The sequence below is a fragment of the Salmo salar genome, chromosome 13 (genome assembly GCF_965601325.2).
Source record: "Salmo salar chromosome 13, fSalSal1, whole genome shotgun sequence".
Taxonomy (NCBI): domain Eukaryota; kingdom Metazoa; phylum Chordata; class Actinopteri; order Salmoniformes; family Salmonidae; genus Salmo; species Salmo salar.
In genome coordinates this window covers 110,515,001-110,530,306 of record NC_138303.1, presented here as the reverse complement: position 1 = coordinate 110,530,306, position 15,306 = coordinate 110,515,001, and the positions used below count along the sequence as shown (strand labels likewise).

The window sequence follows — 15,306 nt, the reverse complement described above, 5'->3', positions numbered from 1 at the left end:
CATTAATTTGCATTGAGTGAAGTTAGTTCTAAAGACAAGTTTCATGAAGAGCAGAACATTATTTGTTATGCAGTGTGTTTACCAGACTTGATGTCCAGGTAACTCATTAAAGTAAGTTAGGGATCTTGTCCAGTACCCACAAGACTTCTGTTTTAGGATCAGGTCCCAACTGATCCCAGACCAGCACTCCTCCTCTGAGATGATACTGGTCAGCCTAATAATGTGAGAGGAAGTGCATGAAGAAGATCACCCCAGGTTTTGATTTACATATGTAGCTCTTGTGTCTGCGTTGTCTTCTTCCATATGCTGTAAGTTTGGATGATTCCAATGTTCTGAGATCTATTGCCCATATTTGGGTCTAGTGAAGTATAACTGTATTCCATTGGTGGTTGTATTTAAATCCAGGTGATTTTTTTTTTTATCCCCCCGACACCAAATGGAACCATAACGACAGGAGAAAACACTAATACAGGGCTATCTACAAATTATTTATTGTCATAATAACAAGCAATTATACATACATGATTAAACAAACAGCCCTTGACCAGGAGTTGCCGTACTGCGTCAAACTGAGAAAAGCAAGAAATGGTCCCACGTCTGCATGGTGTTCGGCCGAGGACAGGTGCATTGGCATCTCAAGTTTTATTTCCCCTCACGGTTCAATTCTCAGAACAACCAGTTTAAGATTTTATAGGCACAACTTCTGTACTACGTCAAATATAACATGGTCTCTCACATGGACTGAACACCACTTGCAGGTAAGGAATGAGTTGATGTTATTCTAATTTATTAATATCCTATTATGACTTTCTAAAGCCCTGTTTCATCCATGATATGTTGTGGACTGCCTTAGGTCAGTACAAAGTATTACATTTAAGACGTATGCTACTGTAGAATACATCGGCTTCAATAGTGTGATACTGCAATAAAATGCTTCCCTCCAATGAGGAACCCTCCCTCGGGACTTTCAATTTGACCAATCAGGATTTCTGTGCCAGTAACGTGCTGAGTTTGATCTTTCCATCCATGGATGCGGTGAGGCAGGTGCCACAGTCCATGGCAGAGCACCAGTCCACTGTGACCACAGGGGCCTTGTGGCCCCCCAATGGTAGAACCTTCTCCAGACCACTATCACTGGTGCTGTTCAGCTGGTGAAGACAAGAGACACACACACACAGACAGACTTAGTCAGGGCAACAGCAAAAACTCCCTCGCCTTGTTCGCACTAACGCTTGTCGATAGCTACTTATAAAATCGAGGGAAAATGTACTTACTATGACTACGTCTTAAAGATGGAATCCCCGTTAAGGGAAGCGTCTGGTAACCCCAGGAACATTTCTTATCGTTTTGTTTATGAAAGGAGGAGTCGCCTCTAGGTAAAACAAACTCATAGTACACACTCTGCTGCTCTTTCCCAGCATGCAGTGACGTGCGATGATGTCAGAGGGAAAACAAGTTCGTTGTTGTTGAAATCTCGCAAACAAAAAGGACATGGCAGTTTCACCACTGTATTCCAGCTTTAAGACGGACTAACAGTAAGTTGCTCTGGATAAGAGGTGTCTGCTAAATGACTAATGTAAAATGTACTGTTGCTACCATGTTTACTACACACAGATATTCTGCTTGTTGTGAGTGGGGAATGGCTCCACTGACCCGTCACTAACACACATCTCCTGCATGACATCCAGTCTTAATGAGATCTGTTCACTTCACAGCAGAGACTATAATATATAACGGTTCACAGCGTCAGGAGAAGCTGATGTTCCATTACTCATGGTGTTAAATTCATGTGGTAGTCCACAAATAATAGGTTTCACTCTCATGCAGGATATTTGTATTAGTGATGGGTGAACAGCCACACACACACACACACAATCCCAACAGCCTCCGTTTTGAGCGATCCTGCGAGCCATATGAAGTGGGAGTGTTGTCCTAATTCAAACTTTGAGCGAGGCGTAGTGCCTTTTCCGCCCTCTAGTTGGACCTCCAAACTAAGCGAATCGAGTTGCTGACTTCCTACCGAGTGGTACTCAAAACTCCCATGAAGCTCTGCGACCCAAGGCTCGAAAATTGGATACCACTGATCTAGCATGTTCCGAACTCCTGTGTGTAACAGACGTCAGAAAAATGTTGTAAAAGAAAAATAAACCCGGTTAAAACTGTACAAACAGTAAGTGTATATTTTGCATTTGTGAAATCATTTTGATGTCATATGGAAGTAAAGGGATTTATGTTTCTATAATCGTATCGTAAATTGAGAATCGACTGACGTTTTGATGGTGTATTTGGCTGTCAGTGCCGGTCTCCCTCTAAACATAACATATAAGGTTCTTGGATGTTAATAACGGTATGGGGAGAAAAAGGGGGTAAAAAAAAATATAAAAGCCATTCATATTCTGACAATCTCTGAAACTCACTTAGATAATACCTTTGATGATACAGTGGTAGCAACACAAGGTTATAACATCTACAGAAAAGACAGAAATGCCAAAGGAGGAGGTGTTGTTGTTTATATTCAGAACCACAAGCTTAGAGAGGTTCTAATGTAAAATACTGTTGAAGTAATATGGTTCATCTGCCTCACCTAAAGCCCCTTCTGGTGGGAAGCTACTATAGACCACCAAGTGCTAACAGTCAGTATCTGGATAACACGTGTGAAATGCTTGATAATGTATGTAATATCAACAGAGAGGTATATTTTCTGGATGATTACAATATTGACATTAGCTTTCATCAAGCTGCCCACTCAAGATAAAGCTTCAAACTGTAACCAGTGCCTGCATCCTGGTTCAGGTTATCAGTCAACCTACCAGAGTAGTTACAAACAGCACAGGAATGAAATCATCAACATGTATTGATCACATCTTTACTAATTTTAGCAGAAATTTGCTTGAAAGCAGTATCCAAATCCATCGGATGTAGTGATCACAATATAGCAGCCATATCTAGGAAAACCAAAGTTCCAAAGGCGGGGCCTAATATAGTGTATAAGAGGTCATACAATAAGTATTGTAGTGATTCCTATGTTGTTGATGTAAAGAATATTTGTTGGTCTGTGGTTTGTAATGAGGAGCAACCAGATGCTGCACTTGACACACTTATGAAATAACTTATTCCAGTGACTAATAAGCGTGCACCCATTAAGAAAATGACCTTTAAAACGGTTAAATCCCAGTGGATTGATGAGTAATTTAAACATTGTATGGTTGAGAGGGGATGAGGCAAAAGGAACGGCAAATAAGTCTGGCTGCACAACCGATTGGCAAACGTACTGCAAATTGAGAAATCGTGTGACTAAACTAAATAAAAAATAAGAAACGTTACTATGAAACAATGATAAATGATATAAACAATGATGGTAAAAAGCTTTGGAGCATCTTAAATGAAATTCTGGGCAAAAAGGCAAACTCAGCTCCATCATTCATTGAATCAGATGGCTCATTCATCACAAAACCCACTGATATTACCAATTACTTTAATGATTTCGTTAATTGGCAAGATTAGCAAACTTAGGGATGACATGCCAGCAACAAACGCCGACACTACACATCCAAGTATAACTGATCAAATTATGAAAGACAAGCATTGAAAAAAATGTATTCCGTATAGGCTGGCATTACTAAAACCGTAGTACTGAGTTATGGTCCAGGGAGCTCTATGCTACTGCCAAGGGGTGTATTCATTCGTCTGTTTCTGTAGGAAAAACGTTTCGCAATGAAAAACGTTTACTCCCCGTTTGCTTCCGTTTGGTTCCAAGTGAATACACCACAGAAGAGCAGGGTCCACCCTTGCAAAGCACCTTCTGACCTTATCTCCTCCACATCTCCCTAAATGTTTTTGTATCTACATAGATGCATAAAAATTACGAAAATATATATATATATTTTTTTAAATAAATTGATAATAATAATTGTTGTTGTTCTCAAACCTTTCCTTGGGGACCCTCATCTGTTCCATGTGTTTGATTTATTCCAGAGCTGGCACACCTGATTTAACATGTCAACTAAATCATCAAGCCCTTGACCAGGTCAGTCATGTGAGCTCGTTCAGGGCTACAACACAAACTGTGAAACATCTGGGGGGGGGGGGGGGTCCTTGAGGAGAGGTCTGAGAGCAACTGCTCTAAAACAGCCTTACCTTAGGTTTTATTAAACATTTTGTCCTAAATGACACCCTATTCCCTACATAGTACACTACTACCCCTATGGGCCCTGGTCAAAAGTAGTGCCCTATAAAGGGAAAAGGGTGCCATTTGGGACGTATAAAAAAAACTCGAAGCAGCCTTACCCTGTAGATGAGTCCTCCGTTATTGGAGCAGGTGAGGACATGTTGTCCCTCGGAGTCGAAGGCGAACAGCCGTCCACGTGGCACCTGGACCTGCTTGTATCCACTGTAGCCAGACAGGACAAAGGGCCCCGTTGCATCCTGGGGCAGGGAGTTCTCTGACTGCTTCACTCCACACCGGTGGATGTTCCACTGGATAAACTGGAACAGATGTAATTACAGGGATTACCACCTGATTACTATGTTACTGATACAGAGGTTGGGGTTGGGTTAAATGAGGAAGACACATTTCAGTTGAATGCATTCAGTTGTACCACTGACTAGGTCCCCCCCTTCTGTCTGTGTTACCATGTTACTACTGTTACAGGCTAACATGTTACAGTAAGTGATCATGTTACTACTGTTACAGGCTAACATGTTACAGTAAGTGATCATGTTACTACTGTTACAGGCTAACATGTTACAGTAAGTGATCATGTTACTACTGTTACAGGCTAACATGTTACAGTAAGTGACCATGTTACTACTGTTACAGGCTAACATGTTACAGTAAGTGACCATGTTACTACTGTTACAGGCTAACATGTTACAGTAAGTGACCATGTTACTACTGTTACAGGCTAACATGTTACAGTAAGTGATCATGTTACTACTGTTACAGGCTAACATGTTACAGTAAGTGATCATGTTACTACTGTTACAGGCTAACATGTTACAGTAAGTGATCATGTTACTACTGTTACAGGCTAACATGTTACAGTAAGTGATCATGTTACTACTGTTACAGGCTAACATGTTACAGTAAGTGATCATGTTACTACTGTTACAGGCTAACATGTTACAGTAAGTGATCATGTTACTACTGTTACAGGCTAACATGTTACAGTAAGTGACCATGTTACTACTGTTAAGTGATTGTAACATTGACATGTTAGTCATTTAGCAGACACTTATCTTATCCAGAGCCACTTATAATCACATACTATTACGTTACGACTTTGTTACTAGTGTGACAATACCATGTTACTACCATGTTACTACCATGTTACTACCATGTTACTACCATGTTACTACCACGTTACTACCACGTTACTACAGTCTCACTACCATGTTACTACCATGTTACTACCATGTTACTACAGTCTCACTACCATGTTACTACCATGTTACTACCATGTTACTACAGTCTCACTACCATGTTACTACCATGTTACTACCACGTTACTACCACGTTACTACAGTCTCACTACCATGTTACTACCATGTTACTACCATGTTACTACAGTCTCACTACCATGTTACTACCATGTTACTACAGTCTCACTACCATGTTACTACCATGTTACTACCATGTTACTACCATGTTACTACCACGTTACTACCATGTTACTACAGTCTCACTACCATGTTACTACCATGTTACTACCATGTTACTACCATGTTACTACAGTCTCACTACCATGTTACTACCATGTTACACCCTGGTTCGAATTCAGGCTGTATCACAACCGGCTGTGATTGGGAGTCCCATAAGGTGGTGCAAAATTGGCCCAGCGTCGCCCGGGTTTGGCCGGTGTAGGCCGTCATTGTAAATAAGAATTTGTTCTTAACTGACTTGTCTAGTTAAATAAAAGTTAAATATATATATATATATATATATATATTTTTTTTTTAAACAACTGTGTTAGTAGCATGTTACTACTGTCTTACGACCTGAGTTCAGTTACCTTGCCGTCCTCTCCGATACTGAACACTGTATTCTCATCATAGCTGAACTCAACACTGTACACCTCGCCATCGTGGGCCCTCCAGCTCATAGCGCAGTCATAACGCTGCATATCTAGAGAGAATAGGGAGATAAGCACATGTTATAACAGCTCATAGCGCAGTCATAACGCTGCATGTCTAGAGAGAATAGGGAGATAAGCACATGTTATAACAGCTCATAGCGCAGTCATAACGCTGCATGTCTAGAGAGAATAGGGAGATAAGCACATGTTATAACAGCTCATAGCACAGTCATAGTGCTGCATTTCTGGAAAATAGAGAGAGACATGTTATAACAGCTCATAGCACAGTCATAATGCTGCATGTCTGGAAAATAGAGACATGTTATAACAGCTCATAGTACAATCATAGCGCTGCATGTCTGAAGAGGAGCAACGGTAAGAACATGTTATAACCGCTCATAGCACAGCCATAGTGATGCATGTCTGGAGGACAGAGAGAAAATAGAGGCACATGTTAACACGCATAGAAATATTATTATTAGAACAGCAATCTCCATTGAAGTCAATGAGGGGCATTTTTCATTCTAGTAATTCTATATTCACAGCCTCGTCTTCACTCAGAGACCTCATTGCAGTCAGCTATGTCAACTCCGAGATCTAGTTATTAGTGCCTACAGTATGTCAATGCATTATAATGCATTATGAAGAGACTATTCATAGGAGAAATGTTCCCACGTCATCTATTTCACCTCACATCAAATCTCCATTAAGCACAAGTCAACAAAAGGAGTGAGAGTAAATAAATCGACTTACCGAACAGTCTAATTACTCCATCAGCAGCTCCAGTTACCAGTAGGTTTCCGTTGTGGTTGAAGGCTGTACAGTTGATGGCTACTGGACCAGGCTCCAGAGAGAACTGAAGCTGAGGACGATAGGATAGGACATGGAGACGTCACATGGTTCAGTGAGGGGAAAGACATGAATGAGGCTACAGGGCTTTAACTTCAGACGGGTAGAGTATACATGTGAAAGATTTCTATAATACATAGTACATATTTATAAATTCTATCTATAATATATAGTACATATCTATAAATTCTATCTATAATATAATATTTACCTATATATAACTGTGATGCATTTCGACAATGTTTTAGCTAAATAAAGTTCCTGATCTCAGAACAATAGCATCGAGTTGCCCCCTTCAACTTTAAACGATAACTGGAAGCAACACTGGTGAATGAGAAAAATTATAGAAATGCTCCTCCTCCACAAGGACTTGGGTGTTTGGGTGACATAGTACACGTGTTTGGGTGACATAGTACACGTGTTCGGGTGACATAGTACACGTGTTCGGGTGACATAGTACACGTGTTCGGGTGACATAGTACACGTGTTCGGGTGACATAGTACACGTGTTCGGGTGACATAGTACACGTGTTCGGGTGACATAGTACACGTGTTCGGGTGACATAGTACACGTGTTCGGGTGACATAGTACACGTGTTCGGGTGACATAGTACACGTGTTCGGGTGACATAGTACACGTGTTCGGGTGACATAGTACACGTGTTTGGGCGACAGGACTCGTGCTTGGGTGACATCATACACGTGTTCGGGTGACATGGTACACGTGTTCGGGTGACGTGTTTCCTACAGCAGTACCTGCTGTTTGACAGTCTTGGTGTCCCAGAGCAGCAGCTGTCCAGAGACAGAGAGGGGATTGGGAAGCCGTGGTACTGTCTCTGTCACACTCCCAGAGCGCCCAGGCCCGGCGTGTGCTGCTGCAGAACACACAAAGGACGTCCCACTGGGGCTACAGGCCAGGGACAGGATGCTACACAACACCACACAGGAACAGGACAGGAGACACCAGACAGATCAGTCAGTACAGTAATACCTTCCATTATTAAACCTCTACAGGCTGGTTTAGCAGACAGATTAAGATGGAAAATCTCCATAGAATTGTTGTTGTTGTCCAGGACCAGACTTAATCTGTGTCTGGGAATCCACCCCTCTGATGAGACGTGGAAGACTTCTGCTACAGATATCCATTATTCCAACCATGATGCTTTGTCAAATCACTCTGAATAAGAGAGGCACTTTAGCTTACCGTTGATGAGTCTCATCTATGGCCATCTCATATAGGTTCTTCTTAGCGTCAGTGTCGTACAGCCTCACCGTGCCCACACCACTGCCCAGTAACAGCTATAAAAGGATGCAAGACCAAAGACGGTAATTACTGACTGGGGTTTCCACTTTCCCACCTCATTCTGCAAACAGTCAGAGAACAGGGAGCTGAGGACTGAGGATGCCATAACTACCTCATGTAAACATAGACCTGACCTGTTCATTACACACCCAACTGAAACAGGAAGGGACAACTGGGACTTGTCCAATAAGATGGGAAGAAAACAGACTGAAACAGGAAGGGACAACTGGGACTTGTCCAATAAGATGGGAAGAAAACAGACTGAAACAGGAAGGGACAACTGGGACTTGTCCAATAAGATGGGAAGAAAACAGACTGAAACAGGAAGGGACAACTGGGACTTGTCCAATAAGATGGGAAGAAAACAGACTGAAACAGGAAGGGACAACTGGGACTTGTCCAATAAGATGGGAAGAAAACAGACTGAAACAGGAAGGGACAACTGGGACTTGTCCAATAAGATGGGAAGAAAACAGACTGAAACAGGAAGGGACAACTGGGACTTGTCCAATAAGACATTTTTGGTTTTTGCTAGGATGTACCCTAATGAACATAACCCTGATGTGCTGTGTTTAGGTCAGAGGTCATACCAGTCCGTCAGGCTTGGTGGCCCACTCCAGAGACAGCAGAGGGTTAGAGAAGCTGTGTTAAGGTCAAAGGTCATACCAGTCCGTCAGGCTTGGTGGCCCACTCCAGAGACAGCAGAGGGTTAGAGAAGCTGTGTTAAGGTCAAAGGTCATACCAGTCCGTCAGGCTTGGTGGCCCACTCCAGAGACAGCAGAGGGTTAGAGAAGCTGTGTTAAGGTCAAAGGTCATACCAGTCCGTCAGGCTTGGTGGCCCACTCCAGAGACAGCAGAGGGTTAGAGAAGCTGTGTTAAGGTCAAAGGTCATACCAGTCCGTCAGGCTTGGTGGCCCACTCCAGAGACAGCAGAGGGTTAGAGAAGCTGTGTTAAGGTCAAAGGTCATACCAGTCTGTCAGGCTTGGTGGCCCACTCCAGAGACAGCAGAGGGTTAGAGAAGCTGTGTTAAGGTCAAAGGTCATACCAGTCTGTCAGGCTTGGTGGCCCACTCCAGAGACAGCAGAGGGTTAGAGAAGCTGTGTTAAGGTCAAAGGTCATACCAGTCTGTCAGGCTTGGTGGCCCACTCCAGAGACAGCAGAGGGGACTTGGACATGATGGTGGCCTTGGTCTGCATGATGGGGTTGAAGGACCACACCTTGATGACTCCGTCCACGTCCAAACTGGCTACTCTCCTCCCTGAGCAGTCCACCCTGGGACCCGGAGACAGGAGAAACAGTGAAGATACACGACGGAGCTGGACCTCATTAATACCCTTTTCACAATTTCACCTGACCAGGTCAGTTGACTGAGAACACATTCTCATTTACTACAAAAGACCTAGGGAGGAGTTACAGGGATGAATGAGCCAATTGGAAGCTGGGGATGATTAGGTGGCCATGATGGTATGAGGGACAGATTGGGAATTTAGCCAGGACACCAGGGGTTAACACCCCTACTCTTACGATAAGTGGCATGGGATCTTTAATGACCTCAGAGACTCAGGACACCCGTTTAACGTCCCATCTGAAAGACGGCACCCTACACAGGGCAATGTCCCCAATCACTGCCCTGGGGCATTGGGATATATCTTTTTTTTTAATGAGAGGAAAGAGTGCCTCCAACACCACTTCCAGCTCGGATATTTTATTTTCACATGGTCCTTTCCAGCATGGTTCCACGGCCAGGGCAGTACAGCTCTGTTACTATGGTGGATGTGTAACCAGGGCAGTACAGCTCTGTTACTATGGTGGATGTGTAACCAGGGCAGTACAGCTCTGTTACTATGGTGGATGTGTAACCAGGGCAGTACAGCTCTGTTACTATGGTGGATGTGTAACCAGGGCAGTACAGCTCTGTTACTATGGTGGATGTGTAACCAGGGCAGTACAGCTCTGTTACTATGGTGGCTGGGTAACCAGGGCAGTACAACTCTGTTACTATGGTGGATGTGTAACCAGGGCAGTACAGCTCTGTTACTATGGTGGATGTGTAACCAGGGCAGTACAGCTCTGTTACTATGGTGGATGTGTAACCAGGGCAGTACAGCTCTGTTACTATGGTGGATGTGTAACCAGGGCAGTACAGCTCTGTTACTATGGTGGATGTGTAACCAGGGCAGTACAGCTCTGTTACTATGGTGGATATGTACCAAGCCAGGGCAGTACAGCTCTGTTACTATGGTGGATGTGTAACCAGGGCAGTACAGCTCTGTTACTATGGTGGATGGGTAACCAGGGCAGTACAGCTCTGTTACTATGGTGGATATGTACCAAGCCAGGGCAGTACAGCTCTGTTACTATGGTGGATGTGTAACCAGGGCAGTACAGCTCTGTTACTATGCTGGATGTGTAACCAGGGCAGTACAGCTCTGTTACTATGGTGGATGGGTAACCAGGGCAGTACAGCTCTGTTACTATGGTGGATATGTACCAAGCCAGGGCAGTACAACTCTGTTACTATGGTGGATGTGTAACCAGGGCAGTACAGCTCTGTTACTATGGTGGATGTGTAACCAGGGCAGTACAGCTCTGTTACTATGGTGGATGTGTAACCAGGGCAGTACAGCTCTGTTACTATGGTGGATGTGTAACCAGGGCAGTACAGCTCTGTTTGGCTCAGTAAGGAGAACAGATATCTGACAGTGGAAAGTGTCTACTTACTCAGTATATTCCGGCGATTAGTATGTCTGACCACTTAAGAGCTACTGTCGTAGATCAATAATAAACCAGTGTTCATCAGGAGTTCCACTCCACTAGAATCTGACTTTAACAGGTGTTCAGTGTAACGTTAAAGGTGACGTCCTACCTGCAGTGCATGATAGAGGAGTGATGCTCTCCGTACTCTTCCTGACTGAGCTTGATGAAGGGTTGTTCCACCCCCAGCACCCCTGTAGCCCTCTGTCCCTCCCCGCTGACCTGTGTCTGGTTGGGGGGAGGAGGGTCTATCAGGTCACTGCTGGTGGTCCCCCCCTCAAGGTGAGGCTCTGGGTCCCCACTTTCCCCTCTCTTCTCAGGCATCTGAAAGAAGAGACGAGCCTGATTTAGCTTCCTGATAATACTGCCAGGAATCCCTCCCATACTTCCCTTCAGACCTCACATAGAGATGTCGGATCTTAATACGACCCATTTCGTCACAGGAGGAAAATAATCCTGCAGCAGGAGGATTTGAATGTCTATATAATATTTAAAATGGCTGCCAGGCGGCAGCTGGAAGCAGTGATTGTAGGTTACAATAAATTAGACTGCAGGTCCACTGGGCATCAGTTAAAGTAGTCTATCTAGACTGCGTGCAGGTTACAGCGTGCCTCGTGTGAATTCTTATGTGGATTATAATACATGGACAATATTTGTAGGGGGTAGAGGTATTTTTCATGAGGGAAAATCTTTTTTTTTTAGATCAGTTATTTTATTACAGTGCATTCGGAAATTACAGCCTTATTCTTAAATGTATTCAATAGTTTTTTCCCCTCATCAATCTACACACAATACCCCATAATGACAAAACAGACATTTTGCAAATTTAGGACATTTACATAAGTGTTCAGACTCTTTACTCAGTACTTTGTTGAAGCAGCAAATACAGCATTGGGTCTTCTTGGGTGTGACGCTACAAGCTTGGTACACCTGTATTTGGGGAGTTTCTCCCATTCTTCTCTACAGATCCTCTCAAGCTCTGTCAGGTTGGATGGGGAGTGTCACTGCACAGCTATTTTCAGATCTCTCCAGAGATGTTCGATCGGGTTCAAGTCCGGGCTCTGGGTGGGCCACTCAAGGACATTCAGAGACTTGTCCCGAAGCCACTCCTGCGTTGTCTTGGCTGTGTGCTTAGGGTCGTTGTCCTGTTGGAAGGTGAACCTTCGCCCCAGTCTGAGGTCCTGAGCGCTCTGGAGCAGGTTTTCATCAAGGATCTCTGTACTTTGCTCTGTTCATCTTTCCTTTGATCCTGACTAGTCTCCCAGTCCTTGAGGCTGAAAAACATACCCACAGCATGATGCCGCCACCACCATGCTTCACCGTAGGGATGGTGCCTGGTTTCCTCCAGACGTGACGCTTGGCATTCAGGCCAAAGAGTTCAATCTTGGTTTCATCAGACCAGAGAATCTTGTTTCTCATGGTTAGAGTCCTTTAGGTGCCTTTTGGCAAACTCCAAGCGGGCTGTCATGTGCCTTTTACTGAAGAGTGGCTTCTGCCTGGCCACTATACCATAAAAGCCTGATTGGTGGAGTGGTGCAGAGATGGTTGTCATTCTGGAAGATTCTCCCATCTCCACAGAGGACCTCTGGAGATCTGTCAGAGGGACCATTGGGTTCTTGGTCACCTCCCTGACCAAGGGCCTTCTCCCCCAACTGATCAGTTTTCCCGGGCAGACAGCCCTAGGAATATTTTCATTAAGAAACTGATAAAACACAGCCATGTCAAATCAACTCCGATTCCCAGTCATGTCAAATCAACTCCGATTCCCAGTCATGTCAAATCAACTCCGATTCCCAGCCATGTCAAATCAACTCCGATTCCCAGTCATGTCAAATCAACTCCGATTCCCAGCCATGTCAAATCAACTCCGATTCCCAGTCATGTCAAATCAACTCCGATTCCCAGTCATGTCAAATCAACTCCGATGCACAGTCATGTCAAATCAACTCCGATTCCCAGTCATGTCAAATCAACTCCGATTCCCAGTCATGTCAAATCAACTCCGATTCCCAGTCATGTCAAATCAACTCCGATTCCCAGTCATGTCAAATCAACTCCGATTCCCAGTCATGTCAAATCAACTCCGATTCCCAGTCATGTCAAATCAACTCCGATTCCCAGTCATGTCAAATCAACTCCGATTCCCAGTCATGTCAAATCAACTCCGATTCCCAGTCATGTCAAATCAACTCCGATTCCCAGCCATGTCAAATCAACTCCGATTCCCAGCCATGTCAAATCAACTCCGATTCCCAGTCATGTCAAATCAACTCCGATTCCCAGTCATGTCAAATCAACTCCGATTCCCAGTCATGTCAAATCAACTCCGATTCCCAGTCATGTCAAATCAACTCCGATTCCCAGTCATGTCAAATCAACTCCGATTCACAGTCATGTCAAATCAACTTCGATTCCCAGTCATGTCAAATCAACTCCGATTCCCAGTCATGTCAAATCAACTCCGATTCCCAGTCATGTGTTTTTGTTCTACCTTGTGTTATTTCTAGTAATACATTGTTATTGATTACTGCTCTTGGGTTAAGAGCTGGCTAGAAAGGCATTTCACTGTACTGTGGATGTGACGATAAAACTTGAAACTTGAATGGCGTTGCCATGGCATTTCAATTGTTTTGGTCGATTGATCTCTTTACCAATTGATCTCTTTGGAATGTAATATGTAAATAGAACATCATTATACTACTATGGGTTAGTGAAGGAGGGAAAGCAAGTAAATGTAAGCCAAGAACTTTGTTACAGAAAGTGGAATTTGCTCATTCAATTTCTAAATATGTCCACTAGGCAACATCCTTTCCTTAGTAATACAGTAGGTGAAACCTGATTTTGTGGCTTGGAGAAGAGCTCCTTCCTTTCCTTCTCGTGGTCCTGGTGCCGTCTCTGCCTGGGGTGAGAGGTAAACCCAGCCTGGGGTTCACTGGTTCCCCCAGCGCTACAGACCGGCCTGGGTTCCTTGGAGGCCGCTACTGGGTCCTTGGGCTTTACAGAATAAGATACATGAAAGCGGTTTGTTTTCCAAAACACAGGTAAGTCTATAATCAAAAACGCCCTATCATAAGTATTTACCCCCCCCACACACACACACATTTTATTGTGTTACAAATTGGGATTGAAATGTATTACATTTTTTTGTCAAAGATCTACACAAAATACTATGTAATGATTAATGAAAAATAAACACTAATACTGTATAATAAACACGAATACTGTATAATAAACACTAATACTGCAAAATAAACACTAATACTGTATACTGTATTATTTTCCCATTTCTTCAAGCACTGTCAAAGTGATGGGGATCATGGCTAGACAGACATTTTCAGGTCATGCCATAGATTTTCAAACAGATTTAAGTCAAAACTGTAACTAGGACACTCAGTTACATTCACTGTCTTCTTGGTAACTCCAGTGTACATTTGGCCTTGTGTTTTAGGTTGTTGTCCTGCTGAAAGGTGAATTCATCTCCCAGTGTCTGATGGAAAGAAGACTGAATCAGGTTTTCCTCTAGGATTTTGCTTGTGCTTAGCTTCATCCTGTTTCTTTTTATCCTGAAAAACTCCCCAGTATTTACCGATGTCAAGCATACCCATAACATGACGCAGCCACCACCATGCTTGAAAATAAGGAGGCAGTTACTCAGTGATGTGTTTTGTTGGATTTATCCAAAACAGACTTGGCATTTAGGCATAAAAGTATATTCCTTTGTATTACTTTAGTGCCTTGTTGCATTCAAGATGCATGCTTTGGAATATTTGTATTCTGTATATTTGAATTTTTCTTTTCACTCGTTACAAGGTCGTTGATCCATCCTCAGTTTTCTCCCATCACAGCCTCTAGCTGTTTTAAAGTCACCAATGGCTTTCTGGTGAAATCCCTGAGGATGACTGTATCTTTGATGTGTCTGGGTATTTCAATACATCATCCACAGCATCATTATTAACTTGTCCATGCTTAAAGACATATTCAAATGTCTGATTTGTTATTGTTACCCATCTACCAATCACTGCCATTCTTTAATGAGGCTTTCGAAAAGCTCGTAGGTCGTTTGTAGTTGAATCTGTCCTTGAAATAAAAAAAACTAGACTGAGGGTCCTTACAGATGGTGTATAATATAGGGGACAGAGGAAGGGGTTAGTCGTTCACTACTAGACTGAGGGGCCTTACAGATGTTGTATAATATAGGGGACAGAGGAAGGGGTTAGTCGTTCACTACTAGACTGAGGGGCCTTACAGAGGAAGGGGTTAGTCGTTCACTACTAAACTGCAAAATATTGGTAAAAGTTTAAAGTCACTTGACTAACAGTTATCTA

At 43.3% G+C, this 15,306-nt stretch overlaps 1 protein-coding gene across 2 annotated transcripts in view; it reads right to left on the bottom strand.

Moving 5' to 3' along the window:
• Positions 1–475: 475 nt before the first annotated feature.
• Positions 476–15,306, bottom strand: part of LOC100194532 (WD repeat-containing protein 91) — a 22,938-nt gene continuing 8,107 nt past the window's right edge. For both annotated transcript variants that reach the window (XM_082960594.1, XM_082960593.1), the window contains exons 8-16: positions 13,817–13,975; positions 11,094–11,305; positions 9,349–9,499; positions 8,128–8,222; positions 7,680–7,851; positions 6,828–6,936; positions 6,012–6,124; positions 4,288–4,485; positions 476–1,148 (exon numbers count right to left, since the gene is read on the bottom strand). In XM_082960594.1, coding sequence (XP_082816720.1) covers positions 981–1,148; positions 4,288–4,485; positions 6,012–6,124; positions 6,828–6,936; positions 7,680–7,851; positions 8,128–8,222; positions 9,349–9,499; positions 11,094–11,305; positions 13,817–13,975 — 1,377 coding nt within the window. In that variant the 3' untranslated portion in view covers positions 476–980. The remainder of the gene's footprint in view (positions 1,149–4,287; positions 4,486–6,011; positions 6,125–6,827; positions 6,937–7,679; positions 7,852–8,127; positions 8,223–9,348; positions 9,500–11,093; positions 11,306–13,816; positions 13,976–15,306) is intronic.